Consider the following 13,366-nt stretch of genomic DNA (forward strand, 5'->3'; position numbering starts at 1 on the left):
TTCAGCTTTCAATAGCTGATCACAAAACAAACTATGCTAAATGCAAGATACATAGGTGAAGAACAGCTCATGCCAAGATAAAACAGATATCTTTCATCATCTGGGGGAGCACCTCTGCTAAAAGCTTACTAAATGTATTGTTTAATTTAATCCTTAAATCAACAGTACAAAGACAACTTGGGATGGCTTCCTCAAAATGAGTGATCCATTCTCATCAGGACCTGCGTCCCAGCCTCCCTACTCATTGCTTCTGCCTTCCCTGGATGATTTTACTGTCTCTTTGCCACTTGCCACCATCACTCTGAGCCCAAATCACTGGGTTTTTGCAGTTCCTATATCCTGATATGGCCCTGACAGAAATATCAGATGAGTGCCTGCAGCTATACCATCTTGTTCTGTTATTCTGTCAGATCTCACATGCTGCGAATGAACAGAGCTCTCAAAAGGAGTATTCTTTATTCATCAGCAGACATTTCTCTCCTCTGAGTCAGAACTGATTTGGGGTCACAAGATGCTGATAACTGCTGCCTTCAAGCTGGCTCTTTCAAATGCAAGAGAATAAAATCAAAATAAAACAAAAAAATTAGACCTTTCCTCATTCCCTACAGCTATTAAGGACACCCTGTCAGTTTTTTGCAAGAATAACAAGGGTTTAAATGTACGATCATGTCACTTTGTTAAAAAAGAAGTCTTTTTATGATTACTATTCTTTTTAGTGCACGATAATGCTACTCACTGATGTGTTTTTATTGTATGAATAACTCCGAACTCCTAAGCACACTTAAGGCATTTCCATTTCCTCCTGCATCCTCTGCCTCCACTTTCCCAAGATAATCTGTGGAAGATACCACACAGCCCTTCCAATTTAAAAACAATCAGCTAGAGATTCCCACTCTGAAATGCCACCTAGTTAAGTCCCACTGGACTGAAAAGGGATAAAACAGTCATAGGTGCCAGCTGTGCAGCTAGACTTTCACAGGGAAGAGAAGGTGGCACTACACATATTGGTGGACAACCAGTTAGAGATGTACTCATATCTGCACCATCATTGCATAATGGACATATTTTGCTGACAGCAACAGAAGCAGAAGTGAACAGACGAATGTTCCTCTGTGCCTTGTCTGCATTTCGGACTGCATATTGACTGTTGTAGTCATGCGCTTTATGTTGCAGTGCAATATGGTGGTGCAATGTGTTTGGCAGTTGTGCATCATGTATTGTGCATTGTGCAATGATACCTAAGTCACTGATATGTGTTGAGCCATGTTGCTGTTCTGCATTGGTTTGCACAGGGCTTGCATAGCATATCTCCCTATATAGATATTTATGCTATACTGAGTGGATGGATTGCAGCTTATGTATGATTCCGGTATCTTTAGCAGGGACATGTTGTGTTTTTGCATCTAACTTAGGAAACTATCACATGGGGAAAATCGGGGGATTAAAAAGGCCTTTTTTTGGGAAAATTGCACAATCACAGCAAAGATTTTCAGATAACATCACGATCTAAGAAGACTTATCCCAGGAAGAACCAGAAATGCTCCAGCGACAAGCCATTGTTATTGTTGTTGTTGTTGTTGTTATTATTATTATTAAACAACTTTATTTATGAAGGACTGTAGATGTACCCAGAAATCATAGGATTTTCCCATTAATGGTTTGTTGCTAGAGTATTCTTAGTTCTTCCCAGGATAAATCCTCTCAAATCGCGATGTGTGTGAAAATCTTTGCCGTGATCACACAACTTTCCTGGGAAAATGCCTTTTTAATCACCTGATTTTCATCTCGTGTGATAGTCTCCATAGTTAGAGAGGCTATGATTTCAGTGGGAAATTATCATAGAGGTAGAAGGCCTTCTTAATCCCCCTCTTTTTCTTGTCCTTGTCTACTGAAACTGCTGAAAACCATATGTGTCCCCTCCACACAGATGCTTAGGGGGGGGAAAAAAGAATGACTAATATTTTGGCCCTAACTGCATTATTTCTACAGTGTAGATGCACCCCAAGATTCTCTAAGTTCTCTATTTTGCTCTAATGGTAATGGAAGAAACATTTGCCTGTAAACTTCTGCTTCTTACCTCTTTTCATCCAGCAAGGTACTTACTGAATTATCTCACTTCTTGGCAAACATTTTAGCTTTTTCATGAAACAGCTTTTTCAGCAGGTACAGCATCTAATAATATGGTACATAAAAGTCTGGTTTCCTTCTCTCTTTTTTTGTCCAATGTGATTGCGACTAATGATAGTGTTTATTTAAACCAGACTGCCTGGTTAGTGTCAAGCTGTTCTCGAAAGCAGCTAAACCTTCTATGAGAAGGGTAGACTTTATCAAGCCTCTTATCAAGAGCGTGCCCACTTGCCCGTCATTTTCTCAAAGCCTGATTCAGCAAAATACTTTCAATGTATCCTGAGCCTTACACAATTATTCTGAAGGAACAGAAGAATGAGGTCCTTGTATGCTTGAAAGTCAGTCTTGGTAACCCCACTGGCAATGTGAATAGATGAGTTGAAGGGTATCCGGGAAGAGCCCAGGAGACATGGAGCAGATGGCAATTTTACTTCCTGAAAACCTAGTTCATTATCCCAATTGCAGACAATAGTCAAGATCCCACAATGGACTTTGGTATCCAAGGTCAATGGAACTGGAGGCTTTTTGACACCACACAATTATAGTGCTATGACTCTAGTTAACTGCTAAGGCAAAAGGCTATGGAACTTTGGGATTTGCAGTTTAGGGAGAGATTCTTAGAACTTTCAGCCAAAGAGTTTTAGTGCGTCATCTAACTACCATCCCAAGGATTCTGCAGGATGCAGCCACTGCAGTTAAAGTGGAATAATGGGCTATAATTGTATAGTGTGAAATGACTGTATGACTTCTCTCTCTTTCAGACTTATACAGCACTCAAAACCTACTCCAGAGTGTTTTCTAGTTCTCCAGAACTATTTGGGAGCATGCATCTTGCAGTTTCTTCTTCGATCTAGTGTAAAAGTAAAGGTAATAGTTTTCCCTTGACAAGATTGTCAAGTTGTGATCAATTGTAGGGCTCAGTTCATCTCTGTTACTAAGCTGAAGAGCTAGTAGAGTGGGTCATGTGGCCAGCATAGCTGCACAGAACGCTGTTACCTTCCCACCGAAATGGTTCCTATTTATCTACTTGCACTTTTACACGCTTTCAAACTGCTAGGTTGGCAGAAGCTGGGACTAGTGATGGGAGCTCACTCATTGCACTTGGGTCTCAACCTGATCTGTCAACCTTGCAATCATCAGAGTCAGCGCCTTAACAGCTGAGCCACTACATCCCCATCTAGTATAGAAGTTGAGAAATTTTCCTGAACCACAACTCTCTAAAAATCCCAAACCAATGGCCATGCCAACTAAGAGATTAATCTTAGAATCATAGCTTTGTAAGAGACTCCAAGGACCAGCACCCCTGACAGATGGCCATCTAGACCTCCAAAGACCTCCTAAGAAGAAGAGTCTAAGGGAGTGTGTTCCACTGTCAAATAACTCTTAGTGTCAGGAAGTTCCTCCTAATGTTTAGGTGGAATCTCTTTTCCTGTAGCTTCCATCCATTGTTCTGTGTCCTATTCTCTGGAACAGCAAAAAACAAGTTTGCTGTTGTCCAAAAAGTAACTTTTCCAAGCCCTGGTCTAGTGACAACTGCCTAGTCTACAATGCTCACATGTGAGGAGCAACCAAGATCCTCCACTCTTTCTCAGCTTTGGAATGACTTTTGCCTAGCCCTCCCTTCAACACAAGCTCAGCTACAGACACAGCTGCCAAAACTAGCAAAAGGGACATTCCCTCCTCTCCCTGACCTTCTCTTGCTGCAACTACTGGAGCACAGCCTATTGGGAGAGATTGTGTTCCTCCTTGCTCTGTCAAACACAAAGATACATTTATTTTGCCATATGAATTATGTACACTAAAATAGCTTCCAGTGGAAATATGACAACCTGTAGTGGGTTCCAAAGCTTTTTGTGAAACATGCAAGAAACAATATCCCAGGACCAATCTAGTCAGGCGGGCATTAACGTCACTGCAAATAACAGTCATCTAAGTAGATTCTGTGAGGTTTGGGGCCTATAATTCAGCAAGAAATGGCAGCCTTAACCAACATTTCATGCTTCAAGTCCAGGTTATTTCTCTACTCTGGCTTGGGTTTCAGTTATTAATGAGGAGGCAGAGAGAAAGAAAGAAGGAGCAGCTTTTGGCCTTGTGACTGAATTGTTACAGAGTTTCCAGAAAGGAATGGTGACACTTCCTTACCTGAGACATCACCGCTCTTTGCAAAGCTGGGGTACATGGACTAGAGCTACTGCCAGAACCTAGTCTACCATGAGAGGTGGCATGTTCGTGTCCAAGAACAGCTGCCCAGTTGAGATCAGTTTGTAGATGGTCACTCTTCTTACACTTGTTCTCTGTCTGGAAACAAACCCATGAAGACAGCAAGATTCAGTACTGATACTGCAGAGAGGTTGTCGATTTACTTTTAACTTGTACTTATTGTAGATTTATTTGTAACCCAAATAGAGTTACTGTGTTGATAAGACACAGGTATCTATAAAGGTTTCCTGCTAGCTTTCAAAAATAGATTAAACCAGCAGCATTGAATTCCTGCCAGCAGGAATAGATACAACTGACAAGACGATTTGCTTTCAAAGTAGAAAAATTGTTTTTTAACTCTCTGTTCATGTGGTGGATTGCTCTTACAACCAGTGACTGTCTTCTTTTATTCTGTATCCTCTTTTTACCTGTGTTGGTCTATGATCACAATAAATATGAACTGAACTGAATCAGTGACTGTACAGGTTTTCATAACCTGCATCCAGTTTATGAAGATTTTTGCCATATACTATATCCAAACAAACCTATACAGTATATGCCTATGCAAGACCTACTTCTTCTGGATTTTATTTTAATATTGATAGTTGAGTACTGCTGTTGTGGCTTATAGTTACACAAACTAATGCACTTACTACAAGGCTTTTTTTTTTGTGTGCTAGAGCTTTTGCACTACTGTTAGATGTACGTTTGTATAGCTATAAAACCATACTGTGTTCTGCTAGATTTCCTCATGCATTTTTCTTCTGACATTTATCTAATTTTAAATCCCTCTTTTTTTGCATAAGGACACACAATTATAATTACAAATGTACTGTTGAAATGGATTGCCCGAAGCACCAGAAAATTCCCAAATGAAGTGGAAATCTGGAATGCAGACTTTGATTTGCTGGTTACTTGCATCCTTCTGTGTACATCATCAAATTGACAAATTGTTCCAAGAAATATAGACAGGCTCAACATGGGTATTTGTCTTTCCTCGGGGGGGGGGGGGGGGGTTAATAGCCAACCTGGGGGAAAAGGGGGGGCTTTCAAAATCCCAATAGGTTTCTTGTTAATATAACATCAGGAGATCCACCTAAATGACAGCAGTGCCAATAAAAAGTAATTATTATTTCACAGGAGGGAAATAGTTCAAATCAATGTTCTGTCCCTTGTAAACACACACAGATATACCAAAATGAAGCCCATGGGATTAAGAAAACAAGGCATGCAGAACAGCCTCACGGTGTTAAAAACACATAAGACTCAATCAGCAGCGGCAAGAGAAGTTGCAGATTTCTGTCAGCCCCAATTTGCTTCCTTTGAAAGTCGCATACGTCCAACAGAGACTCACTGCCTACAACTGCTAATGTCAGAAATCCACAACAGTACATTTGGATTAAAATTTAACAGTAATGGCATGAACTAAATTTTACAATGCATTTTATTACAGTACAAAGAGGTCATTTACAGAATACATGCCAAATAAGCAGATGAATATTGGAGCTGACATTTATGATGTGTTTTTCCCCTCTCCAGATTTTTTTTTAAAGGAGAAAGTTGAAATGATGAAGCCAAGTTACATGTTCAGTCCCCTTTAGGCAGTAGATCCTGAAACTTAGAGATAGCCTGACTACTGGACCAAACCTATTTTAAGTCATAAAAAGGAAGGAAGGAAGGAAGGAAGGAAGGAAGGAAGGAGGGAGGGAGGGAGGGAGGGAAGGAAGGAAGGAAGGAAGGAAGGAAGGAAGGAAGGGAATGCAATAGCACCTTTAAGACTAACTGGTGCATGGGCTTTTATCGATGTAAACCCACTCCTTCAGATGCAGTACAGAATGATATTAAAGCCTCAGGTTATAAAGCATCAGTTAGTGTTGATGTGTGAAAGCAGTAAACCTGCTTGCCAAAAGTCAGTTTCCCTAGGTTTAATTTAATTTGCATCCTGCCTTTCTTTCAGCACAGGGTTCAAGGCAGCTCATGCATGAAGAAAACAAGCATGTCAAGCAAAAGGTTAGGCTAGGACTTTCCCTCCTGAAACACAAATTTCTATACGCATTTTTTCCAGGATTCAATCATCTCAACAAACTGAAGACATATACAGTCATATCAGCTCACACCCGCACTTAACATGGGCACCAACCGCCTTATTGCATGAGAAAAGAAAGCAGAAACAGAGTGGGAGAGTAGGGGCCTCCCCACATGCCATCATAGCACTTCCACTCTTTTCCTGAGGGAGATGGTCATAAAAGTATGCTTTTTATAGAATGGATTTTCCCAGTATGACAAAAGACACGCTTTAACCACCTTCTCCCTTGGGAAGAGCATGGAAGTACAATGACAGCATGCAGAGAGGCATGGAGAAAGCCACTACTCTCCCGCTCTGTTTTGGCTTTCTTTTCTCATGTGATAATGCTCTGGGTCTATCTTGCAGCACTGGAGGAAAACTGTGTATGCCACCTGGACCTTCCTAAAGGAAAATGGGATGTCCCTATAAATAAAAGACACTGCCAATATCACTATTGGTGTGTACCCCTTGGTAAGAACAATGTTGAGACTATGGAAAAAGGAAACCAAACAAAGTAACAAAAAAATGAGAAAATTTATGCTGTTTTCCTCCCAAGGGTTCATCCATCTTCTTCTAAGATCTTGCACACATTCCCACTTTCAGGGCTCTGACATCTGTCCCACCTTACAACCCCAAAGCCTAGGCCACATGTGTTGGGAAAATAGCTAGCTTTTCGCTTTTCAAAATCCAAGTGCATATCCATTCATGAACAGTTTCTCTCTTTCTTCTTAAGCATTCACATACTTTTTTTAAAGCCCAATTTTTCAGTTACATTTGCACATAGCCCAAACCACAACAATCTAAATATATACAGAATCTCATTGTTTCTTCTTTTTTTCCAAGTGAAAATGGAAACCTTTAAAAAACTTGACCTTATCTGAAATACTATATACTAAATACTGGTTATTTTCTTTCAGGACAACAACCCAGATTGAGTGAGTTGGGAAATATACCTCTTTGCTAGTACAGTTTGATGGATGACGTGAGGGAGGGTTGAGGATCTTTGGAGGATCTTTAGCCTTTTGCTTGTGATCATGTTGGAGAGAAAGCAGTTGTGTTTGATCTTTGGGAAGAGTCCGATGAAGCTTCTTACCATGAAGTGATTCTTCAGCTTTTTTCTGGAGTGGGAAAGAGAGAAGAACCATCATGTGATGGAAGAAGAGCCAAGAAAGACCAATTGTTGAGCCTGGCAACCACCACTTTGCCAAACATTACCAGCTGTAGGGCCTTGCCTCAGATATTTGGAGCCAAGAAAAGTCCTTGTACCATGATGACTGAGACGTAGGGTCACTAGGGTTGGTGTCACCCAGTTGTGGTAACTCATTGTATAACCCCCAAATGTTCCCAAATGAAATAGAAATATCATTGGGATACAGTAAACCCCTGTAATCATGAGGGATATGTTCCCAGTCTTATTGTAGACAGTGCAAATCATGGATAATAGTGAACCCTATATTTGGCTGAGGTTGACCATAGAATCATGCTGGAGGACCTCCAGATGCCTAGAGAGACCATATTTTTGGGGTTGTGAGTACGTGATACTATGACTACCAGTCCCATGGGTAGGGAGGGTCATACTCTAAAAATAATTCTTGGTTAAAAAAAACAAGAATTATAGCAACAAATTTCACAACCGCCAACAACCTCCAAACACACTTGCCCCATCTAAAGTAGTCCACAAAGGCTGCATCCACACTGCAGAAATAATCTGGTTTGACACCACTTTCAATGGCCATGGCTCCATGCTATTGAATTCTGGAAATGGTACTTTGTTTATGGCACCAGACTACACTCCCAGAATTCCATAGTATGGAGCCATGGCTGTTAAAGTGGTGTCAAACTGGATTATTTCTGCAGTGCAGATGCAGCCAAAGTCTTTTGTGCAGTTTTGTGGGATGGTCCTTTTCAGAATTTAAGCCTCCAGCACTCCTGGGATGTTAATAGTCTTCTTTTGGTTGCTTGGATTAGGGGAAGATGAGGTGGATACCAGCATGAATAACATTTGAAAGCAAGTTGGTCCACTTCATACCTACACCTAGATGCCACGCTTCTTTTCATGGTAATGGGTGCCCATTCCTTTCTCCAGATGCATAACAGAATGTGTGAAATGGGTGATCCAGATTGGTATCACTGTTTATTTTATTCTTGGGGGCAAACTGGACTTGTGTATGTTGTGACAAAGTCTGCTTCATCTACGACTTTGGGTTCATACACAAAGAAAAAAGGCTCTGGAAGCATTGAGAATTTCCAGTTATTTTTGTTTTGATTTTACCTTCATGTTCCCTGGTTTATATCTGAATTCCCACTCTCCTCTCCCTTATTTAACATTATTCGAGAGTTATAATCAAAATGTTAATGTCCTTTAGCAATTTTACACTAATTAAACATCAGAATAATTTTCTGTTGGGTGCAAACATTCCACTTTGCCTCACTTGATCTCTTTTGAATCTGAGTCCTGGAAACAATAGCTGTACTTATTGGCAATGGCCGTTTTAGCCATTTCTGGGATAATACAGACTGACAGCTAAGTAGAGATACATTTCATTTCGGAAAATACTGGGTGAATGTAAGTGAACTGGGGAGTAAGAAAGAAAATTCCTGGTAATACTGGGAGCTCCCATGAAATACTTAAGCACAAAGAAACCTGGGACTTTGAGACACCTTTTTCTCATCTGGAGGGGCTCTTTGTGTATCATGAAAGGGAGGGCACCTGCTCCTTTGACCTTTGAAGTGAATTAGTACCTTGATAAATCCATCAACTAGGCTGTTGGTTGGAGAAGACAGTTAAAGATTTCTCCATTTGCAAAACTGCACCTGCTGGTTGTCCGATTTCTTGACTCCATCCACTTTGCATTGCACATCTTCATTATTCCTCCTGCTGTCTTTATCCTTTTCGCTTTTGCTTAGAGCAGCCTTGATCTCCGGACGTCTCCTTTCAAGGTCCAGATGCTTCCGTAGCTCTTCCCTCTTCTGGTGCTAAACACATGCCAGGAAATAACATTGGTTTCATTTCATCTCCACTCAAAGGCTGCTCATAAAAGGAATAATTATTGATGTTGTGTTCATGCTATGGGTGTTTCTATGTAAAGTGGGGTTTTGAAACCACAGAGTCCTATGTTCTACAGTACCCCCCCAGTTTACAAAAACAAAGAATGTCTTCATTCAAATGATGCAAATTAGGAAGGGATAAGAGGGAGAAAAAGCACATAGAATGGCCCAGCAAGAGAATAAGGTGCCATTTGCAATGATTTTCTCATCAGCAGCTTGACAGAATAATATGAGGGGATAGTAATAACATGTAATAAAGACAACACTTCAGTTTCATGCAGGGATCTTGTGCCACCTTTTATCTCTTATGGACCATCCTGACCAGTCTAAACTTCTCTTTTAAATGATGGTCATGGTTCCATCTCGCCCTCTGCACTAACGTAATTCCTTTTCTGTGAACCTTTTCCATTCTAGTTTTCTCAAAATGTTTTAGACTACAACTCTCGTCATCCGACACACATGGCTACCAGGCAGGATGATGGGAGTTGGAATCCAAAGACTTTGGAGAACATAAGGATAGATAAGCTACACAGAAATGCTGGAATTTGAAGAAAGAGAGAGGGATGGTGCCATGCCTGTGTCCCAAAGGGGAGCTTTAGACATCCCTTGCTGCTCTCTATCTCTCTCCTCTAATGCTGCCATAATATTGACATTTATATTGTAAGCTTTGTGTGTGGGCATGCAAGTGTGAGCCTTTTTTGGTTAAACAATATGCTTCGTCATATATTTACCCATGACACTGAACAACAATAATGTATTAATAATTGTGTAAATTATATGCCTGGAAGAAGACTCCTCCCTCCATAACTGCCATCCTCCGGCCTGTGAGGGAGTTGACCAGGCAGGCCCAGCTCCCTCAGGGCTAGCCTGAAGAAGAAGAGCCCTCCCTCCGGTCCACCTGTTTTGGTCCAGGCCTCAGAGGGAGAGAAGAATGCTGGACCTCATTCCGTTTCCCACCACCATTCCCTTCTCCTTTTGTGTCGTGTCTTTTTAGATTGTAAGCCTGAGGGCAGGGAACCATCTATTATCCTCTCTGTTGAAAGCCGCCCGGATTCCCAGTGATTGGGCGGCATATAAATGAATTCTATTATTATTATTATTATTATTATGCAAATTACTGCTGGAGATATTCTTTTTTAAAAACAGCAAAACATTTTCTTCAAATGCATACAAACATGTCACAAGTGAACATGGCTTCCTTCCTTGTTGATTTTTTTTTAAAAAAATAGACAGTGAGATAAATAAATAAATAAATAAACAAACAAACAAACCCAAATCTTACATCCTCCAACTTTTTCCTCTGCAGCTTTTGTTCCACAATTCTTTTCTGCCTCTCTTCGGAGAGCTGCTTTTTGTACTTCTCCTGGTCTTTCAGCTGCTGTTGCTGGATCTGCTGCTGGCGCTGAGGATCAGAACGACTTTTGTTCTCCTGCTGAAGCCGCAGGAATTCACGCCGGAGGGTGGATTCGCCAGGGAGATTAACAATGGAGCTTAATTTTTTAAAAGGAAAGAAAAGGTAATATCTATTTGACTAACTATAGTATTAAGATTACAGAGCAAACACAAGAGGTGCCACTGGGGAACAGCTTGCTGTCCTAGGTTACGGACTCAGACTGTTCTAGAAAAATCTCCATCAAATCTCTCTTTCCCTCCCTCCCCAGCAGTCAGCAGTCCAGAGTTGCTCCACTTCCTACCTTGTAAGACTTGAAATGTGTAGCTTAAGTTCAACCAGGGCCTAATCTTTTTTGTTTCTCATTTTCCCCACAATATCCAAATCTCTAACTTGGATATCTCAAGACATTTTGCTGCCTGAAACAAAGATGTCCTTATTTCCCATCCCATGTAAAGAAGGATGCATGTTTTGCTCCTTTGAAAGTACAGCTTTGTCCTCCATATCCACAGATTCTTCATCCATTAACTCAACCATTCACAGTTTGAAAATATCCATATACCTATATCTCTATATATATTCCAAAAAGCAAACCTTGATTTTGCCATTTTACTACGCCATTGTATTTAACGGGACTTGAGCATCCACAGATTTTGGAATCCATGGGGGATCCTGGAATCAAACCCTAGAAGATATCTAGGCTCCACTATAACAGCTAAAGGTTAACAGACAAAGTTAAGAGGTGGACTCTAAACAACATGATGCACCTAGTTCTGTCCATCAACACCTTGCCTCCAGTTATCAACCACCAACGTGTTCTGCTTGAGACAGACACTTTGCCTAATTGTAGGACAGAGTTGTCTTCCTTTAATACATTTCCTCCATTATGGATGGTATGAGTATAGGATGTATAAAGAGTACAGTGTGTAGGCATGTTCAGCTTCGCATTTTTGCTCTGCGTTTAAATCTGAACTGTAAAGGAGCAATCTGTGATGTTGACTTTTTTCTCCAAAAAGGGAATGTTCTCTGGAGGCTTTAGCCTGATTACCAGAATGTCATGGTGAGAACTGTACAGGTCTCATATAATTCCAGTACCACTTGTAGTTAAGATTCACAGGGGGCTGTGCAAATGAGATGGGGTGTTTCAGGTGTTTGGGAGGGTAAGAATCAGTTAAGATACACTCAGTGTGAACCCTCTTAGTAAGCACCATTGTCCTCACTGGAACCTGCTGTGTGAATGCCAGACATAAACTCTGTGAGGAAGCAAGTATCAGCCAAAATTGTTCCTCCGCACCCTTCCTGTTAAAATTGGTCACCTGTTCAACCCCTTCTGGACTCAAAGGTGGGTGAGCAGCAAGTGCACCAAGGCCACCAGGTTCTTGGCAGTGGGTTCTTTGTCAGGTTGAGGGCCTTGTTGTGTGTCTGGCCACACCAATGCAGCAACCTGGCCCTTCATGCTCCATTCTTTCCATGTAACCAAATTCTTTTCCCAGCTCCACATCTGCCATTCAGTTCCATCCTGCTTGGAACTGGAACACTATCAAAGGAACCTGAACTTGCTTTAATAATTTAAAAAACAAACTTTGGAGTCATCTCTCTCCTAGGTGACGGCCATTCAACTATGCAGATGTTATCAAAAATTGGAGAGTTCTAACCTTGGTTCTCCTTCATCTTCATTCAGCTCATTACCTTCTTCCTCACTTCCACTGTATTCATACTCAGTTTCATCTAAAAAGGGAGGATCCAAACTCATGTAAGAAATTTAATTGCTCCAGGTGTTTTATTGTGTTTAAACAAATGCTGCAAACTGCAAGGCATTTTACACACATAATCTGTCTACCAATGCTCTGTTTTATTTCTTTTACTTTGGGTGCAATTTTCTTTGAAGATTGATTTTATCTCCCCCCTCCCGGCTGTCATTCAGCTTTCTATGCTGGGTGCAGAGGAGACATGGAGCAAGCCAGCCACTCATCTGTCTGCACTGTATTCCATGCTCTCAGGCCCAGGTCTCCACTGAATCTGTAGCCATGTTTATGACTGTGTAATGTATGAATGTGTTTTCAATATTTTTTGTTGAATGCAAAAATGGCCAAAATCAACATGGTAGATGCTCCCAGTATTATGAGGTTCACCTTTGTCTCCCTTCTTCTTCCTTGTCCTGTCAAGATGGTCCTTCAGCAAGATGCGTACTTGCCGTTCATTCTGCATGTCCCTGATGAAGGAATGTTTGAGTAGGGTTTCTGTAGCTGGGCGATGCATGTAATTCTTAACCAAGCAACTGTCAACAAAGTTAAGAAATTTCTTTGACCTAAATAAGGGGAGCAGAGGAAAATCAGTGAAATACAATTCATTCAGAAGTGCACTCTTATTTATTTTATTTTATTTTTATCCCATCTTTCTCCCAAGTTGGGATCTAAGGCAGCTCACAACACACACACACACACTGAAACAATACTTTAAAAAACCTTCAAAGAGTTAAAGAGAACACTGCAACAAAAATTGCTAAGCTATTACTCAGGGCTACAAATGATATACAG

At 40.9% G+C, this 13,366-nt stretch overlaps 1 protein-coding gene across 1 annotated transcript in view; it reads right to left on the reverse strand.

The window, feature by feature from the left end:
* LOC149308717 (traf2 and NCK-interacting protein kinase-like) overlaps positions 1-13,366 on the reverse strand; it is a 104,056-nt gene that overhangs the window by 44,428 nt on the left and 46,262 nt on the right. The window contains exons 10-15 of the mRNA XM_089536354.1: positions 12,962-13,137; positions 12,485-12,557; positions 10,722-10,929; positions 9,206-9,367; positions 7,345-7,509; positions 4,270-4,425 (exon numbers count right to left, since the gene is read on the reverse strand). Coding sequence (XP_089392480.1) covers positions 4,270-4,425; positions 7,345-7,509; positions 9,206-9,367; positions 10,722-10,929; positions 12,485-12,557; positions 12,962-13,137 — 940 coding nt within the window. The remainder of the gene's footprint in view (positions 1-4,269; positions 4,426-7,344; positions 7,510-9,205; positions 9,368-10,721; positions 10,930-12,484; positions 12,558-12,961; positions 13,138-13,366) is intronic.

Source organism: Sceloporus occidentalis, unplaced genomic scaffold (assembly GCF_023333645.1).
Source record: "Sceloporus occidentalis isolate IW3139 unplaced genomic scaffold, rSceOcc1.0.p SCAF_8, whole genome shotgun sequence".
Classification (NCBI taxonomy): Eukaryota; Metazoa; Chordata; class Lepidosauria; order Squamata; family Phrynosomatidae; genus Sceloporus; species Sceloporus occidentalis.